General features: G+C 44.4%; 1 protein-coding gene across 2 annotated transcripts in view; it reads right to left on the bottom strand.

The window, feature by feature from the left end:
* The window catches only part of Sbp2 (SECIS-binding protein 2), a 71,311-nt gene that overhangs the window by 46,288 nt on the left and 4,426 nt on the right, over positions 1–20,597 (bottom strand). Inside the window, exons 2-5 of one of the 2 annotated variants that reach the window (XM_037422830.2) lie at positions 19,212–19,404; positions 17,197–17,305; positions 12,258–12,921; positions 1,026–1,392 (exon numbers count right to left, since the gene is read on the bottom strand). In XM_037422830.2, coding sequence (XP_037278727.2) covers positions 1,026–1,392; positions 12,258–12,921; positions 17,197–17,305; positions 19,212–19,404 — 1,333 coding nt within the window. Of the gene's footprint in view, positions 1–1,025; positions 1,393–12,257; positions 12,922–17,196; positions 17,309–19,211; positions 19,405–20,597 lie in introns of both variants that reach the window. The other variant, XM_075892651.1, reaches the window with a different exon arrangement.

Here is a 20,597-nt window from a genome sequence, read left to right as displayed (position 1 = left end):
AAGGTTGTTTCAAGAGCTTTCTTTACAATCGCAAGAGCTGCCCAGCCAGTTATCTGTCGCCAGTCCTCTTCTCTTGTCATTGACAATTGATGATCTCTTGTACAAGATAGCTATTCTTAGCATAGAATAAAAATAGCGAAATTCTGCACTTTTATGTAGCGAAACTATGATATGATTACGGCATATGCACAGTGGAAATATGCAGATAAATTTTGACCACCTGGCATTTTCTGATGAGCACCGACATTAAGGTGCACAGCAAACTCAGCATTTTGCCTCTATTAAAGCATAGATGTCATGGCTGGTTAATTCCCACCTTGTGCTTAGCAGCGCAATCGCACAGCCACTCAGAAATCCCAGTGAACCTTTATAACTTGCCTCTGCAACTAGGTGGAAAAGCATTAGAGGTGTCACTGGAAGGATGAGCATTTTTGTAGCTCTAAAACTGGAGGGTAATTCTAATAGGGCCCTGCAAAACATTCTTCAGCATGGCCAGAAAATGCTGCCAATTGGCAGTCAAGACTCCCGAGAACATGTGGGCCAAATACTACAGTGCAGCACGCGGCCTGGCACTTACACCAATTTCTCATAGCTAGGAATCACTTGCTCTGCTCACAGCAAATGACGCCATAATGTCAAATGACCGTGCCGAAATCCCGAAGTCCACGGCCATTGGCTGACTTGAGCATTGTGGGCTGCTTAGTTACCATGGCCAACCCAGTATCCCGCTAGGTGCCCATAAAGTAAGCGGCGTGTTTCAAGAAAAAAAACTAAGTGCTCTAAGGTCATGATGCACACTGACAAATGGACGTTGCTTCTTATTTGAACCACGGATGTAGAAGGTTACCTGAGCCACAAAATTGTCTTCAAGCACCTTGTTAACAAAGCGATTCGACGATTACTTGGAAAAGCTTTTCAAGGCCCCTTCGACAAGTCTACAGCCTAAAGATTACACTAAGTCTAGCTAATAAAACTAGGCAATCTAGGTCAAGAAAAAATGCACATCAACAACAATCGCAACACACCTTGGTGTCTGCTTTCGTCATCCGTGCCTCTGGTGAACGCTCAGAGTCTCCAGTGCCTCTGCTGCCCAGCGGCGGATACTCGTCAACCGAGTGCTTCTGCCTGGCAGGGCTTCCAGAGTTCCAGCTTCTCCTCAGTGCTGGCTTGTCGACTTCGCGCTGGCCGTCCTCCGATACTGGCAAGTGGCGATCAGAGTCTGATCCCTTGCGGCTTCCCCCCCCACGTCCTCCTTGTTGGTGGTGCTGCCTGCTCCCATCTCCTTTCAGCACTCCACGAAACAGTGACGAGTGGCGCGTCTCTCGTCGTCCTCGTGCAGCGTTCACTCGCACGCCGTTTTGACGAGGCATACGGCCACTGCCAAACCATTCCCTACATGGCACAAAGCAGGAGTTCAGTGCTTGCATCTACAAGCCCCAATCAACTAACCGAATCGAGCAAGCCCTAGATCATTTCTTCCACCTCTGCCCTTATTAATAATAATATTCTGAGTTCCACATGTCAAAACTATGGCATGACTATGAGGCACGCGGTAGTGAAGGACTCGGAAAATTTTGACAACCTGGGGTTTTTGACGTGGACCTAAATCCAAGTACACAGACTTGTAGTATATCACTTTCACTGAAAATGATAACACCACGTCAGGGATCGAACTCTCAGCCTTCTGGTCAACAGACAAGCACCATAACCATTGCACCATCACGGCAGCTTCCCCTCTCCCATTTCACTTAGACCAAGCCTAGCTAACCTGTTTCTAGCCGTGCGTTAACCCAGTGCACCCGAATATTGTGATTTGGCAATAAACCCGGGTTATATGCTAGTAAACTTGACTACCACACCCACAAGAACACCGCTACGTTTTTCAAACACACTATAGATGGTGCAGCCGGGAGCATCCAAGTTAAATATTCCACCGCATGCAGCGTTACACGCTGCTGGTGCTAGAGATTTACATGCAGTCAAGATCGTAGAAGCAACTAGCCAAATTCCTAATCATGTGTCAAATCGTCGGAGGTAGGCATAATTTGACGAGTCACACTCCACTTTTGGGACCACTACTGAGAGGACAAAAGTTAAAAGTGAGCGTGGCGACTACGTGTTTGTTCTGCCCATAGGAGAACTTTTGCTCTCACTCATGTAGGACTGTACATATTTATTTATTATATATATATATATATATATATATATATATATATATATATATATATATATATATATATTTCTTTTACCCACTTTTCTTTGTTCTTATTTACATTAAATTGGTTATAATAACTTCCACTATACATTCCTTGGCATTATTATCTGTTAGATCTCATTAATATTGTGTCAAAGCATGAAAAAGCGAGCCCTTAGGTATACGCTTCTTTCCCTTATTCATTAACGAGGGTCTCGTACTGGCAGACTTGGTGCCGTTAGATTGTATACGAGGGACTATTGGTCAGCTGCCAGCTCGTAATAAGTTCACGTGCTACGTGACGCCATACAGACCCATAAAAAGAGTGTACCACACTCGCCGCCACGGCTACAGGTGGCGCTGACTGACATTCCCACGTTTAAATTCACATACAAACCCAATAAAGTGGCTGTGGGAATAGCCGCCGTGATAGCTCAGTGGTAGTGCATCGAACGCGTTCGATTCCTGCTCACGGCAAGTTATTTTTTCACCCACTTTTCTTTTAATAATTTACCCTATACCTTTCTTGGCATTATTGTCTGTTAGATCTCATTAATATTATATCAAACACGGAAAAACGAGCCCTTAGGTATACACTTCTTTCCCTTTATATATATATATATATATATATATATATATATATATATAAGGAAGACATGCATGGAGCATTCCCACTACTGTCTGATCGTACCGGCTTAAAGCCGGTACGCACCGATGATCTCACCAGAGAAGGATTGGCCACCCTGGTGCAGTATCTGGCCACCCCCTCCCGTAGGCATTCGTCAATTAACTCACGGCCCTCAGTCCCCACCAGCTGCGGAGCAACTGACCACGGCGGCGGTCAGATCTGCAAAGCAGCAGAGGGTGCTAGGAATCTCTGGATACGGACAGGCCACCATTGGAACTTGAACTTAGCAACGTTTAACGTTAGAACGTTATCTAGTGAGGGAAGTCTAGCTGTATTATTCGAGGAGCTAGAAGGCATTAAATGGCATATAATAGGGCTGAGTGAGGTTAGGAGGACAGATGAGGCCTATACTGTGCTACAGAATGGGCACGTCATTTGCTATCAAGGCTTGGCAGACAGAAGAGAACTGGGAGTAGGGTTCCTAATTCACAGAAACATAGCTGGCAACATAGAGGATTACTATAGCATTAATGAAAGGGTGGTAGGCATTGTAATTAAACTGAATAAAAGATACAAAATGAAGGTAGTACAGGCTTACGCGCCTGCATCCAGCCATGATGACGCTTCAGTTGAAAGCTTCTATGAAGACGTGGAATCGGCAATGAGTAAGGTGAAAACACAGTATACTATAGTAATGGGCGACTTTAATGCAAAGGTAGGGAAGAAGCAGGCTGGAGACCAGGCAGTAGGAGATTATGGCATCGGCACTAGAAACGCCAGAGGAGAGCTACTAGTAGAATTCGCAGAACGCAATAATCTGCGTATTTTGAATACCTTCTACCGAAAACGAGAAAACCGCAAGTGGACATGGAGGAGCCCTAATGGCGTAAATAAGAACGAAATAGACTTTATAATGACTGCACACCCAGGAGTCGTGCAGGATGTGGAAGTGGTTGGCAAGGTAAGATGCAGTGACCATAGAATGGTACGGGCTCGAATCCGCCTAGACCTGAAGAAGGAACGACAGAAACTGATGCGCAAGAAGCAAATCAATGAGCTAGCACTGAGAGGGAAAGTACAGGAATTCAGAGTGTCACTGCAGAACAGGTACTCTGCTCTTAGCGAGGAAACCAACCTTAGCGTAGATACAATGAATGATAATCTGACGAGTATCATCACGGAGTGTGCAGTGGAAGTTGGAGGCAGGGTAGCTAGACAGGACACCGGCAAGCTTTCCCAGGAAACGAAGAACCTAATTAAGAAGCGTCAAATCATGAAAGTGTCAAGTACAACAGACAAAATAGAACTGGCAGAGCTTTCGAAGCTGATTAATAGACGTAAAGTATGCGATGTAAGAAGGTATAACATGGAGAGAATTGAGCACGCTCTGAAAAACGGAGGAAGCGTCAAAGCAGTGAAGAGGAAACTTGGGATAGGCAAAAGGCAGATGTATGCACTAAGGGACAAAGAAGGCAAATTAACTACCAATATGGATAGGATAGTTAAAATAGCGGAGGAGTTTTACAGAGATCTGTACAGTAGCCGAGACAACCACGACCTTAATACTATAAGAACTAGCAGTAACCCAGACGACACCCCACCGGTAATGATAGAAGAAGTCAGAAAAGCTTTGGAGAGCATGCACAGAGGCAAAGCTGCTGGTGAGGATCAAGTAACATCAGATCTGCTGAAAGATGGAGGACAGATTGTGTTAGAAAAACTAGCCACTCTATTTACGAGGTGTCTCCTGACGGGAAAAGTACCAGAGTCTTGGAAGAACGCTAACATCATTTTAATACATAAGAAAGGAGATGACAAGGACTTGAAGAATTACAGGCCGATCAGCTTGCTCTCTGTAGTATACAAGCTATTTACAAAGGTAATTGCTAGCAGAGTAAAGAAAACATTAGAATTCAATCAACCAAAGGAACAAGCAGGATTTAGAACAGGCTACTCAACAATTGACCACATTCATACTATCAATCAGGTAATAGAGAAATGCTCAGAGTATAACCAACCACTATACATAGCCTTCATAGATTACGAGAAGGCGTTTGATTCAGTAGAAATATCAGCCGTCATGCAGACACTTAGGGATAAGTGTTAGGGATAACAGTTAGGGATAAGAGTTAATGGAGAGTACCTCAGTAACCTGCGCTTCGCCGATGACATTGCATTGCTGAGTAACTCAGGGGACGAATTGCAACTCATGATTACGGAGTTAGACAAGGAGAGCAGAAAGGTGGGTCTCAAAATTAATCTGCAGAAAACGAAAGTAATGTACAACAACCTCGGAAAGGAGCAGCGCATTGCGATAGGTAATAGTGCACTTGAAGTTGTAAAAGACTATGTCTACTTAGGGCAGGTAATAACCGCAGAGCCTAACCACGAGATTGAAGTAACTAGAAGAATAAGAATGGGGTGGAGCACATTCGGCAGGCACTCTCAAATTATGACAAGTAGATTGCCACTGTCCCTCAAGAGGAAGGTATATAACAGCTGTATCTTGCCGGTACTTAGCTACGGAGCAGAAACCTGGAGACTCACAAAGAGGGTTCAACTTAAATTGAGGACGACGCAGCGAGCAATGGAAAGAAAAATGGTAGGTGTAACCTTAAGAGACAAGAAGAGAGCAGAGTGGATTAGGGGACAAACGGGAGTTAAGGATATCATAGCTGCAATAAAGAAGAGGAAATGGACATGGGCCGGGCATGTAGCACGTAGACAGGATAACCGCTGGTCATTAAGAGTAACCAACTGGATTCCCAGAGAAGGGAAGCGGGGTAGGGGGAGACAGAAGGTTAGGTGGGCAGATGAGATTAAGAAGTTTGCGGGTATAAATTGGCAACAGCAAGCACAGGACCGGGTTAACTGGCGGAACATGGGAGAGGCCTTTGTCCTGCAGTGGACGTAGACAGGCTGATGATGATGATATATATATATATATATATATATAGGTATGGGATATGGCACAACGGGAGCGTTGTCAACAAGGATAAATATATTTTCCCAACAGTTTTGGGAGGGGTCCTCCCTTCATCAGGGGATGAGTTATACTGACATAAACCTCCAAACTTCGTTGCTGCCGCGTCCCTCTCGCCTTGAAAGATGTTTGAGAGTGTGAGAGGGAACTCAAAAAAAACAAAAAAGGAGTGTCCTTACTTGTTTCTTTTTTATTATTTTTTTCCACATGCACATACAAAGTGTTAATGTTCGTCTACCACTTAATGACCATTGAAGGGAAACGGACGAAGATTAAAGGTAAATAGCCGACCGACCCATTAACGGGAAACCCTTCCTTTACGCACGCCGCACGCCGACGGACCCATTACGGGAAAACCCTTTCTTTACGCACGCCGTCACGGACCCTCCCGGCACAGAGGCGACAATCTTGGGTGGGCCGACACACGTCAAGAACTGAATAGCACGTGATATGAACCGTATGTCGATGTACACGGACAGTTCGTTTCGTTCTCAGTGTTGACAGTGGTTCTTCCTCTTTTTTACTTTCTGTCTTTCCTTTATTTTGCTTTTTCGTCTTTTTTCTCCCCCTTTTTTGTTTTTTTCCTTTTTTTAGTTTCCTCTCACTCTCGCAAACATCTTTCAAGGCGTGAGGGACGCGGCAGCAACGAAGTTTGGAAGTTTATGCCAGTATAGCTCATCCCCTGATGAAGGGAGGACCCCTCCCAAAACTGTTTTGAAATAAATATATTTATCCTTGTTGACAGCGCTCCCGTTGTGCCATATCCCATACCTTCACGAAGACTAACTGGCCCATTGAAATATTACTCCCACTGACCATATATATATATATATATATATATATATATATATATATATATATATATATATATCGCTTTTTTTCTTTTTCTTTATTTCTAACAATGAAGCGTAACGGGGTAGCCGTCACCAAGTGACGATGACTAAAACTCCATCGTTTATTTTCTACTTAAATAGAAAAAACTGGTCTTTCAGCTTTACCAACGGCTATTGTGCAGACCTGTCTACGTTATTGGTCTGCAAGATGCCAGACACTGCACAAATGTTTGCAAGCATAAGCTGGTATGCGTATACGATTCCCCCCCAAATGTGCTATGCAGTCATCTCTCACTAGCACTCTGAGAATATTTGTTACATAAAACTGAAAGAGTTCTTTATGTATTACCAAAAAAAATGTAGGTAAATATATTACTTGTTACACTAACAGAAGAAGAATGTGTGAACACTCTACGTTACCTTTAAAATAGGCAAAGGCTTAAAGTTACCCCATAAAAGTAGTGAGAGTTAATTATGCCATTACTCCAGGGTCAGACACTTGAAATCATTACATCCTCACTGTAAGAACCAGAACAAAAATTTAATAAACTGCATGTTTATATCGCAAACAAAACAATGATCTTGAATGACTTACTGATAGAACTAGAGAACTGCCCATAAGTGTGCCAGACTTTAGCAATATTACAGTGGCCTAAGGTTGCAAAATTACATGTGATGGCTTATTATTTAGTGAAACTTGCTAAAGCCATTTTAAACAAAAATTGAGATTTCATTAACAACACTATGATATCAGCAAAAGAAACATGAATGATCTCTCAACAAATTTATGAGAAATATGACGACCTGCTTCCATTAGCATACAAAATGTATGTGCAAATCCTGTAGAAATAAAAAAATCCTTAAATTGCACAGTCCCGGACGAAATATTTGAAGGGTAGGTCATTTTCAGCCCCTTCAACCTCCATAATGGCCATAACAATTGCAAGCGTTTAAGCGAAGGCATTAAAGGTCAGCCTCGCTTGCTCAGGAATTCAACCAAAATTGTAAACACACGCAGATGGAGAAGGAGATAAGTGGACACCCATTAAACGAAACTCGGTTAAACGGAAAAGCCGCATAAACGAACCTATTTACGCACATTTAGATGGTCTCGTATATGTTTAATGGTAAAAATTTTTGGGTAATCGTTAAATTTTTTATCACTTGCATCGGTTAAATGAAACTAAAATGGGCAAAGTCCATGAATGGCAGAAGTGGCCACGGCAGTCTAACAACCATGAAACAAATGCCAAAGTTAGCCCAGCCAAGCAAATCCAGTGATTGCACTTGTCCTCGCACGCCGAGCAGCAATCGACGTTTTGTCGTGAACTTAAGGACAGCCTTGAGGAACCGATAGCTGAGATGGTGTGTGATTCCGAGCCTATTTCAGTGGCTGACAGTGCAGCAAAAGATGCTGTCATCCTGTTGCAGTGCTACTTTGAAAATGATGGTGGCACAGAGTTCCTGTCTAGCCTTTCAGCAATGGACTTCTACTATGTGAGAAAGTGCTTGAAAAAGGCCAAGCAAATTGTTGTCACCTCCTTTTTTTCGAGTCAGTATTAATACTGTATAAACATTTTTCTTTTTGATACTATAGTAGTATTGTATGCTTAAAAATGTTTTTGTTCAGTTAGCCACAGTTGGTGCTTTTGAAATAAAGTCATATTTCATTCATTTTGTGGGCTTTGCTTAAATGAAACTTCTCATAAATGGAACAAACTTTCTTGCCACTTCGAGTTCACTTTAAGAGGAGTCCACTGTAGAAGCATATTTTATTTCAAAACAGGATTGACGAACAGTGCTATGGTACTGCAGGGACAACTTGCTGACGACTAGACCTTGTAGAATTTAAGCAGTAGCTTTATTTCTAAGTAGTCGACATGCCTTGCTTCTTAGTGAATGCGTTCGCAGCTACGGTAGATAGACGCTCAACAGACGCTTTGATTATACTTCAACTGACGACACTTTACAGGCCGACAGCTGTCCGCCACTTCGACATCAGGATAGCTCTAGGCATGTGACGCACACGAAATCAAGAAACATTTCCTAGGATTGCCACAATAGTTGGAAATGAAAGCTAACGAGTAAGTTGACACCTCATGTTACTGAAAAACATTAATGTAATTACATTACCCATTATATTTTTGAAATGGCAACAAGTACATAACTAAATCACTAAAAGAAGTCATGCATTACCAGTAATGGCATTACTTGAAATGCATTACCACCAACACTGGTTCTCACTGAAATAATCAAGTGGCAACAAGCAAGGCTGTGCTACACCATAAAAAAGAAGATATATTGACAAAAGCAGGAAAGTAAACATTAACTCTTATTGCCGTTCTAGCAGACATGTTATGCCAGTGAAGGAAAAGCTAAGAAATTCAAGAAGGTTCCCCAATGTTACCCAAAGAGGAGATGTTTACAAAGCAACACTACACAAGATGCACTATTTTAAATTTGACTTATGTATTTCAATTTTCCGCTTTTACGTTAAGGGAAATGCAAGAATCATTGTATGATTAGTTAGTATCCAACTCAAGAAATTCAATTTGCTGTCAAGCTGCCCAAATGTCCAACAGCAAGGAAAGTCAATTCAAAATGCACGCATGCTCACATAGAGGTGCTGGGAAAAGAACAATAACTGAAGTAATGAAAGAGCTTGGAACCACTTTGTGCTAAACATGACAAAATTGTAATAATATTCTAGTCCTCGAAGCCTGCGAAAACATTATTTGAGGCATGGTGTAGCAGAAAAACAAGAATTAAACATGACCATATGGGGGTCTTTAATTTGCACCAAAACTTATTTACACTCAAACCTCGTTATAACGTAACAGGATATAACGAAATAATGGATATAACAAAGTAAATGAAATTCCCCTTGAAACCTCCATCGAGAACCATGCATTTTAAACCTCAGTTTAGCAAAGTAAAATTGACCGGTAAACGGATATAACGAACTAAATTATTCTATCAGTCTAAAAAAAAACCGACCATATTCTATTAAGTATATCGTTTTCTACGGAGTTTGATGCTCGTTCGGCGTGGCTCTTTGAAAACTCCCGCGCCGACCTTACAGCCATGCCACGCACAGACGGGAGAGCCCTCCTCCTCACACAGCCTGTGGAGAGGATTGAGGAAGCGCTCAGTGGGTCACATGACCAAGAAGCGGCGCCGCGGTGCAAAGCGATTTCCCTCTCACTTAAAAACACACGATGGGGAAGCTTCAGAAGACTTACATTTATTCACAAATCAGAGGACATACGTCATTAATTGAAGTAATTAGTGATGGTCGTCTACACACGTTTGCCTTGCAGCGAGTCAATCAATTTTGCACGTAGCTTGCAAAGCATAGTAGCGCGCGGCTAAGTTCAGAGCAACGACAACGGCAACGACTGTCTCCGCCGCTACCCTCTACATTTCAAAAAGAAGATTCTCCGAAACAGCTTTTTTTTTTTTTCTCTCCACGCACGGCCTTGAAAGGAGAAGGGTCTCGACGCACAGAGACGGAAGAGGGAGAAGCGTGGCAAAGGGACGTCAGAGATCAGCATTTGAGAGAGAGCAAACAATCCGCCACTGTCTTTTATTTCCTTTTCTTTTTTTCCTTCTTGTGCAGCGTTGAGAGGTGCCGCCACGGGATAGGGCATGGTGCTGAGAGCATTTTCAGAGCGTGGTATGTTCGAATTAACCATCGCATGTGCTTGCGCGTTCGAATTACAGGGCGTTTTCGCTCATTGGAAAACACATAGCCGAGACGGGACCACAGTGTGATGTTCGGATTAAACGGAAGTTCGAACTAGTGAGATTTGACTGTGTTTATTTTCTGTTGCACGCGTGGTCACATAGCGGTACATCGGGCTGCAAGGCGGTTTCCTTCTTTGCATGTTTATAGGTGTGAGCCCATCTGAGCATACATTGCGACAAACTGTTATGATCGATATAATGAAGTGATGGATATAACGAATAATTGTGGCTCCCCTTCAACTTCATTATAACGAGGTTTGAGTGTATTTGCACCACAAACATACCTGCCATAGCAAGGAATCGAACCTGTAGTCTGTACTTAGCAGCACTCAAACGCAGCAGCCCTTCTCTGTTGACTACTCAGTCCCAGAACGTTCGTGAACTGATGGTTTATTAAATGACATGCAGCGTTATATGCTGCTGGTGCTTCAAATTTATCCACAGTCAACATTATAAAAGCCACCGGCCCAGCTCCAAAGGATGTGAAATACAGTCGAACCCAGCTACAACGAAACTGATAGGGCGCAAAAAAAATTTCATTGAAGCAAAAATTTCGTAGCAGTGAAATTGAAAAAAATATTGTTGATCTGAGCTAGCAAAACAAAGGAACGTTTATTCTCAAAGTTCAAAAAATGTCCGCTGTTCCTATTCTTACACAGCAGCGTCACGACGTAATTCTCACCCATGCATAGCGAGGCCGTGGTGAAAAGCACCTTGAAAAAACGCCTAAAACAGCTTTCGTAAACAAACCAAACAGTTGAATTAACACGTTAACACCAGCAGCTGTCCACCATCAAAAGTATCCGACAATGCCGAGATGAAGGCAGGTTATCGTGGAGTGGCGACTTTTGCATTATTCTATGCCATTCTTATCACCTAACACTCGCGGCTAGCTAATTTTGTTGATAATGCAGATGAACAGCTGCTCTGATTAGTTACCACACTGGCCAAGCGCAAACATAGTGATAAGCATCGGAACCGGAAAAGGCACTGTTCCACGGTTGCACCCAGCAGCTGCGAGAAGGAAACCATGAACTGAGCGACTGAGCTTCAGCTTCGGATTGTCTGTGGCTCAAAAGCAAGCCAGTGGAAAACAAAAGCAGGGCAGTCTCATTGCTATCACTATCGAGCAAAGGCTGAACAGCGGCGCTTTTGCTGTTTACAAACACAGGCCCTTGATGACATCCGGTTTTGTCATTCGACGTGCCTTAATAGCATCGGTAAGCAAGGAGAGCGTTAGAAAGTAGCCCACTGATTTTCTACACTTTCTTTCCCTTATTTGGCAAAATATATTCTAACAAATGTTCTTTTGAGCTACATAAAAACTACAAGAGATTTCCTTGAGCATTACGCACGCTCTTTTTATCTGAAAAATTAACAAGAGACTTTCCTTGCCCTTAAAAACCCGTGAAAACGTCCTTTCAGTTTCGACATTACAAGCTGGTAAATAAAGTAACCAGAACTTCTTTTAGGGCACACGCTTGCAATCTTGAAACTGTCTCTAGCGGCGGTTTCTGATGGTGCCAAAGCGTGTTTTAGACTTCGTTGATGCATTTTCAGGCTCTGAAAATGCATCAAAATGTTAAATATTAGGTTTACTGCATAGCAATAAGTATCTGAGCCTGGAATTGCATCTTAAAATTTCATTGAAGCGGGACGAGCGAAGAAAAAGTGTTCGCTGTGGCGACAATATTTATGCATTCACTCCTGTGAACTGCTGACAGGAAATCGTGAATTTTTCGTTATAGCGGTTATTTCGGTGAAGCGGCGTTCGTTGTAGCAGAGTTCCACTGTAGTAGGTGGGCCTACTTTGACCAGTTACGCTTCACACAAAACAGTCAAAATTAAAAAGTGCCTTCTAGGCGTGCTCACCGAGTTACATTCGCTCCAATGGCCTCTGTGTCATGCCGCAGCTGCGATTTGTCCTTTTCGGGGGCCTCAAACTGATGTTTCTCGGCACCTCTGTCAATGGTCGGTGCATTTGCCTTTCCTCCTCCGCTTCTCCTTGAGCCCCTCTTCTCTTGCTGGTGGTGCTGCAGCCTTGTTGACGGTTCTGCATCTTCCGCACGCCTGACCCCATCACTCGTGCCACCGCCACCACGCCGGTGCTTGCGTGACCAGTTGCTTCTTTTGTGATGCTTGTTATTCACATCATGTGGGCTGTTGCCGCCGTTGTTGCCCCCACCGCGACGTCCTTGCTGGTGCATGCTGCTTCGTGTGTTCACACCTGCCGCAGACGGTGATGCTAGCTCCTCTGTTTCCCTGTTTGTCGTAACACCAGAAGGAGCTGCAGGTGTTCGGGGGGCTTTCTGCTGCTGCAGTGCTGTGGAGTAGCTGATGCCCGAGGGCGACTGCCGCTGCGGAAAGTCCTGCACAGGCAGCGAGGGGAACTCGGAGCTGCTGGAAAAGTCCGGGCTGGCAGGCCCTCCCTGCCACTCGTCCTGGTCGACGGCGGTAACCCTCGCCGCACTAGCACCGCCGTTCCTCCCCGAAGCTTGCCCAAAGTCAGGCGTGATGCTGGCGTTTCCATCAGCCACTATGAATGCACACACAGAAAAGATAAGAGTAAATAAAAAAAATTAAATCATGGGGCATTTTGTGCCACAACCACATGATTATGAGGCATGCTTTAGTGGGAGATTCCGAATTTATTCTGACTATCTTGGGCTCTTTATGTAGCCCAAATTTCTTTGCATTTTTCGAATTTCCTCCTCATCGAAATGAAGCCATCATGGCCAGGAAAAAAAACTCATCCTAGTGCTTAGCAGCATCAAGTCATAGCCACACAGCCAGCGCAGTGATTTAGACCAATTCCACTGGAATCGACAAGTAACAAGATCACTGTTCTGAGTAGATGGTACAGGCAGCCCTTAGGTTGAGACATACAAAAACAATGAAGCAACACTGAGATTACATGTCATATAACACAATAAAAGATTCATAAACATTTACAGTGGACTACTCTTAAACCAAACTTGAGGGGTTAAGAAAATTTGTTCCATTTATGAGAAGTTTCATTAAAGCAAAGCCCACAAAACGAACGAAATATGACTATTTCAAAAGCACCAACTGTGGCTGACTGGACAATAACATTTTGAAGTACACAATACTACTATAGTTGATTAGAAACAAAAATGTTGCTAAGATTGCTGACTCGGAAAAAAGGAGGTGATAATTTGCTTGGCTTTTTTCAAGCACTTTCCCACATAGTAGGAGTCCATTGCTGAAAGGCTGGACAGGAACTCATGACAGGACAGGCACTGTCAGCCACTGAAATAGGCTCGGGATCACACACCATCTCGTCGCCACTTGAGCAGGAGTCCTCATCTTGAACTTCAGCTATAGGTTCCTCAAGTCTGTCCTCAAGTTCACAACGAGACGTCGATTGCTGCTCGGCATGCGAGGACATGAAAAATCACTGGATTGGCTTGGCTGGCTTTGGCATTTGTTTCAAGGTTGCTAGACTGCCATGGCCACTTCCGCCGTTCATAGATTTTGTCCTTTTTGGTTTCATTCAACCGATGTAAAGCAGAAAAAATTTTACGATTACCCGAAACTTTTTACCATTAAACATATATGAGACCATCCAAATGTGCCTAGATAGTTTCGCTTATGCAGCTTCTCCATTTAACCGAGTTTCTTTTTAATGGGGAGTTTACTGTATTTTCCTGTTTGACATTAAGAAGGACTTACCATACGAACTTGAATTTAACGTGGACTTTTAACGCGATAGCACAAAATGTGACTGCATCAGCAGCATTACCAGTAAGCAATAAATCACATTGGATGCAAAAAAAAAGAAGAAAAAAGATCAGAGTTCAAGCCAGAATTAAACCTTCAGTCAAGCCTACTACCAGAACGCGATGCCAATGCTGGAAACTCCTTTGTTAAAACACCCTACGCAGGCGCTGTGTCAGGTGCGGAATGGCATTGAGATCTACTGCACGGCGAAAGTGTGTAATCACAGCATGTGCCACGTATGCCAATTGTGTAACAAGCGAAAATTTTAAAGCTGCCCACACTTATTGCAATGGGCTCAGCCATAATCCATTATTGTCATCAGCCACGTCATTAGGTGTGCAGCTACGGAAGCGCATGCATTTCTTTGGAGATGTGCAGCAGGTAGTTCGCAAATATACTTGCATCAGTCACTCCAAGGAGGGTTTGTGACCAGTGTCGCAAGCACAGACATTCGTCCCCTCGTAACATGGTAGAGGTGTCGACAGAGAAGCAAAGCACTGCATGCGAATGAGAAAGTAATGCAAACAGGGCCCAATACCCCTGCTATCACGTTCTGCTCCTAAGGTGAAGCTCAAGTGCTTTCCAAGTTTGTTCTTTTAATGAAACAGACCAGGAAATCGCCTGCGCAATGCAACTGAACATGAAACTGCTACAGTGTTGGTGGCATTGGCAGCCACCCGAAATCAGAAGGGCAGGAAGAAGGCTTCCAAGCAAGGAACTTGTTTGCACAATGTTTCCAAGAGAGTGTGCCCGTCAAGGAATGATGATGCGACAAGTGCAAACAGAGCTCCATAGCAGAGAACGTGAATTAGCGCTGCGATACCTACAGTGCACGTGCATGCTGAATCACTTTCGCACCACTTCAGAAAGGCAGCACAGCTGCTACTCATTCACTTGTTCCTACAAGATATGAAACGCAGCACACATGTCCGCATAACATGGCCTTTGATACAGGAAAACAAAAGGAGCATTATACTGAACAAGAGAACTAATATAATGAATTGCGGTATTACGGCCCAAAACCACAACATGGTCATGAGAGGCAGCGTAGTGGAGGGCTATGAAAATTTTGACCATCTGAGATACTTGAGCACCTAAATCTAAGCACATGATGATAGATAAGTGGGGTTTAATGTCCCAAAACCACTATATGATTATGAGACGTCATAGTGGAAGGCTCCATAGGTTTTGACCACCTGGGGTTCTTAAACGTGCACCTAAATCTGAGCACACGGCCTACAGCATCTTCGATTCTATCGAAAATGCAGCCACTGCAAATGAATTTCGGTCCCGCAACCTGCGGGTCAGCAACCTTAGCCACTAGACCACTGCGGTGGGTTGTAAGCACATGGGACTGGAACATTTCACTTCCATTGCAAAGAAATGACCTGCCACAGCAGTCTAGTGGTTAACGCACTCGGCTGCTGAGCCGCAGACCGCGAGGTCGAATTCCGGCCGCGGCGGTCGCATTTTTGATGGAGCATAAAGTGCTTGAGGCCTGCGTGCTTGTATTTAGGTGGACATTATGGAGTCCCAAGAGGCTTAAATTTCTGGAGCCCTCCACTACGGCGTCTCTCATAGTCATATACAGTCAAACCTCAATATATCGAACACGTATATTTCGAATTATTGCCTATATCGAACGGTTCCTATATCACGCGGGAAATCGCATGCATTATTGATTTTTTATTTCGAACAAAGTTTGACATATAAAGGATATATCGAACTCAGCCACCCCAAACCGCCAGCGCTTCATTTACAGGCGGCGAGCTTTCCCGCAACTCTCGAAAGTAGCGGTAGAGCGGGGGGCGTTTACGAATGCTGCACACATCGATGGCGCCGAGAGCGCCACTTTAACGTAGCGGCGTACGTGCGCCGCAGCCTTGCGGTAGAGGTTCTTGAATGACGAAAGTGGAAAGCGCGGAGCTGTTATTTTCTTTCAATACGAAGGCACCGACATGGCTTCGTGCCGGGGAAGGGGAAGGTAAAGATTGAGGAGGAAAGTACAGGATGGAAAGGATGCAGCCGACTGTCTCGGACGCGGCCCGCGCTGCCACCGGAAAAGGGAAAGCCATGGAGGGGAAAGCAGTCGGGCGAGCCGGCATGTGCGCGCTTTACACCCGGACTCACGCCGCAGCCTTGCAGCTTGCAGTCTCTATGGTGTCAACGGCACACTGCGCACTTGTTGCAAGCTCCTCCCCCGTAGCATCGGCAGGCATCGGTCGTTGTGCTTGCAGTGTACGTGTGTTCGGAGTTAGGCCTGTCGCGCGCTGTCGTGCGCGACAGGCCTAACTCCGAACGGCGGAGCTCACAGATGTGGAGATTGTCGCCGAAGCTACTGCTGAGCAGCCAAATGAAGACTCTGCCGAGGTGGATCCCGCAAGCGCTGATGGTGCCCCGCTCCCGACATCAGCTGAGGTCGTAGCTACCTTGGCCCTTGTGCGCCGCCACTGCGGCGCGATTGAAGGCACCGGCCTATCACTTATGGATCGCCTGGACTATATTGAGGACGCAGTCGTCAAACACGCCATGGCCAACAAAAAGCAGGCTAATCTTTTTCAATATTTTAAACCAACACAATAAATACTATGTTTAATTCTTCAAGTGAGTATTTACTGCACCATGCTTGAACGGTTCGTTGGTTGTTTTCAGCAAGCTGTTGTCGCATTTTTTTCGTGATTTTTTATATCGAATTCTGGATATATAGAACTATTTCGCGATCGCCGCGCCATTCGATATATCGAAGTTCGACTGTAGTGGTTTTGGAATGTTAAACCCCGAACGAGATTCAATCCCACAAACAAAAGACCAGCACTCAAGCACCAGAATAACTAGGCCGCCTCGATGGGTAAAGAAAAAAAGTGAAACGATAAAAAGGAACGTTATACTTGGAGGTAAAGACAAATCTAGACAAATTTTGAGAATATAAAGTGTTAAAAGTTGTCTCCGTGAAAACATAACCCTTTTTCTAAATGTCAATTGCAGCATCATCCACTTTTTGATCTGTGAACACATCATTTTAAAAAGTGTAGACACGTTCTTACACACAAACAGTGAAAAGCCCACTTACTAGAATCTCTTTGTGATGTGCTTTCTCTCCGGCGTCCACTTCTGCTTTTCTTTTTGTTCCTTCTGGCATTTTGCATAATGGGCTGCTGTAGCTGCTGCAAGGACTGCTGCTGCTGAAATGAAGAGATGAGGAAATAAGAATCCAGTGGAAAGGAAACATCACAAGTATTGTAAGCCGTTACAAGCGGACACACTGAAAGCCAATAGTTCCGAGCTGCAAGAAAGGCGAAAGATGATAGCAAAGGAATGCGGCTACAAACAATGCAAACCTGTCACCATCACAAGGTCAAGCACACCGCTGGCAAGATATTTCAGTTTTAAATTTCATGTAAGAAGCATCAATGGCTCAAACATATGCTTTGCTCACTACTAGTACTTAGAAAATGGCAGTCTTTAATTGATTTGATTGATATGTGGCGTTTAACGTCCCAGCACCACCATATGATTATGAGAGACGCCGTAGTGGAGGGCTCCAGAAATTTCGACCACCTGTAGTTTTCTAAAGGCCAACTCCGGCGATTTTTCGAGGTCAATGAATCTCAATGAAATTCGTTGGGTTTAGTTCAACATTTTAGTTCTTTATGCCAAATCACAAGTTCACGAGTGATGCCCTGACTGTTTGCAAATGAATTTTAAAGATTGCCTCGAAAAGCTCACCTCACTTGCCAGGACTATTGGCAACACTGTCTGTGTGACGTCATGTTTGGCATGCGAACGAAAGTGAAGCAGCCGATGGAAACGCTACTTTGGCGGCCGCTGCAACGTTTATTGTGCTTTCCACTAGGCGACGGCGGCAGTGTTGGGCACGGGTATAGCACGGAAATGCTTTCTTCTGTCCTATGTGGTGTTTGGCCGGTGCTTTGCTGGACTGGCTTTCATAGTTTTCATACTCCGCGCCTGGGGAACCAGTATACGGCCTCCGGCTCAACCAAACAGTACGATAGCACATCATAAGCAGACAGGGAGCTCGATTGGGTTTCGGTATTGCACATTTTTGCTTATAAAAAATTATTTTTAATTTTTTGAGCATTTCAGCTATTGGGCTCGTGACAAGAGTGTCTCAGGAACCTAGCCACACTATAACCTTGACATGGTGAAAAAATCGCCGGAGTTGGCCTTTAACGTGCACCCAAATCTGATCACACGGGCCTACAACATTTCCACCTCCATCGGAAATGCAGCCGGGATTCAATCCCACGACCTGCGGGTCAGCAGCCGAGTACCTTAGCCACCAGAGCACCGCGGCGGGGCTGGCGGCAGTCTTTAGGCATTGCGGGAGACACTGATGTGTGTGCACAGTACCATTCAACTAATCTTGACCAGCTTTTAACCTCAGAGATGCTCAATATGCACAAGAAAATAAGAAGCTGCACCCTTATGTGAATTAATTATTCTCAACAGTCTGTAACTCTGGACCTTGATCTCGGGAAAAAGAAATGTGGATGTTTAATTTTATATCGTACTGAGCTAGAGCAATTGGCATGCTTTTATAAATGTGATGTACAGCTATTCTGAAGCAATGAACCACGTGTTGTTTTTTTTTTATGGCAGAAGCAGCTCCGAAACAGAAGTCAGGAAAAAGGCAATGTGCATTCCTTTTAATTACAATATATAATAGCACAGAACATCTTTGACACTTTCATGCTCTGAAGTCAGGTTGTCAGTGGCATTCCAGTGAGCACTGACTGGTAGACGCTCATGAATGCCACAATAGGGTGAGTGTGCAAACCATGTAATTGTATAACAGGTTGTTTAACAGGTGCACAAGCCTACTACCAGATTACCTCCATAAAAATTTGGCTGCAGTGGCTGGTAATCAAGCCCATGCTCTTGTGCTTGGCATTGCAATGCCTTAGCGGCTAAGCTGAGGCAGGGTGTCCTGCGAGGGCGTGAAGATGCAAAATTTATCAATGTTGGCAGCAAAAAAATAAACGGTTCCCAAAAGAGTTTCGTCTTGTCCGTGTCAGTAATTCATTTAAAACTTTCTGCCTTCTCAGGGCCCATTGAAGAGCTCACCACAGAAGTAGCCGCGGTGGCAGGAGTCACCACGGAGGTGATAGGTGGTTCATCAGCCACCGCTGGCATGCTCTCCTCCATAGGGCAGCAGACACCCATGGGTGGTGTGGGTGGGTACAGACACTGATACTGCATGGCGTAGAGAGGTACTGCTGGTGTCGGCACGTACGGAGCATAGTATCCAGGCAGACCCCTGCGTGTTTACACAAAGGAGTGATCACTTTCCGTGCTATGCAAGAGGAAAGAAAACCAAACAAGTTGACAATTCAAACATGGCAAACTGGTGCCGGCACTGCAACTGATCTTTAAAAAAAATCGCTCATCCGAACTGTCAAAGGAAACAGGCGCAGTTTCAATGATAGCACAGAGTCTTAGGGCCTTTCATTTCCACAACAAAATGCTGTCTGGTGAGAAAGATGCATACTAAATCTGGAGAAAACACACTCGTTGAAATAGATTAAAAATGAGGCGAAAGCCGACATTTCGGGGCCTCTAGGAGCGCCTGGTTCAGAACAACAAAACCGAGACTCATGGCTCTTCCTTATGTTAGAAATATGGGATAGCATGGGTCAAAGCAGCAGATGGGTTGGAATACTCTAACTGCGGATTTACTTCACGAGGTGTGTTCACACACACATATAAGGATGGGGGCAAAGCTCTAACCCCCTGAGACATGATTGCACGGCCAAGCAATCAAACCTGCGACCTCATGCACATTGCAGAACACATTTGAGACAGCGCCTTACACATTGTAAGGCCAGCACACTTCTACACAGCACTGCATTGTCCTTTTCGGGGGCACTGGCAGCAGCGAACTTCAAAACTGCTCGTGTGCATATTGAAATGCCATTATCCCGAAATAAATCCAACAAGCCTACTGCACGTAGAAATCGGCTCATAATGCAAATATCTGTCACACATTGTTGCACAGAAACTACTTCCTGCAAACTACCATGTTCAATACAACAAACCACGACTACTACATTTATTTGGGAGTTAAAAATGACATGGCAACAGAGGGCTAGTTTCGTGCACGAGTACTACAATCCCTCGAACTTGCACCTTTCATACTGGCCAAGCTTGCTAAAGACATGCTTTCTTTAATCTTGGGCTGCACAGCCTCGATACAGTGCACGGAACAAACATTTCAAAGCCTGCAATTTTTTGTGAAGAGGGAAAAGGCAGAACAAATGCGTCACACGGGCCGTTGATCGCGATCGAAATTCTCGACGGCGGTTGGCTCCTTTTCGATTTTTACGCATCTAATCGAGAAACTCGATTCCTGTCGGAACCCGATGACGGGCGAAGGACGCCGCGCACCATTCGCTCTTTTTTATTGCAACGCTAGTTGCGTGTTAACCTGTAGTACAGTTCACGCGCGACCAT

The sequence above is a fragment of the Rhipicephalus microplus genome, chromosome 4 (assembly GCF_043290135.1).
Source record: "Rhipicephalus microplus isolate Deutch F79 chromosome 4, USDA_Rmic, whole genome shotgun sequence".
Classification (NCBI taxonomy): Eukaryota; Metazoa; Arthropoda; class Arachnida; order Ixodida; family Ixodidae; genus Rhipicephalus; species Rhipicephalus microplus.
The sequence above is the reverse complement of the archived record's forward strand: the minus strand, read 5'-3'. Positions and strand labels throughout refer to the sequence as shown.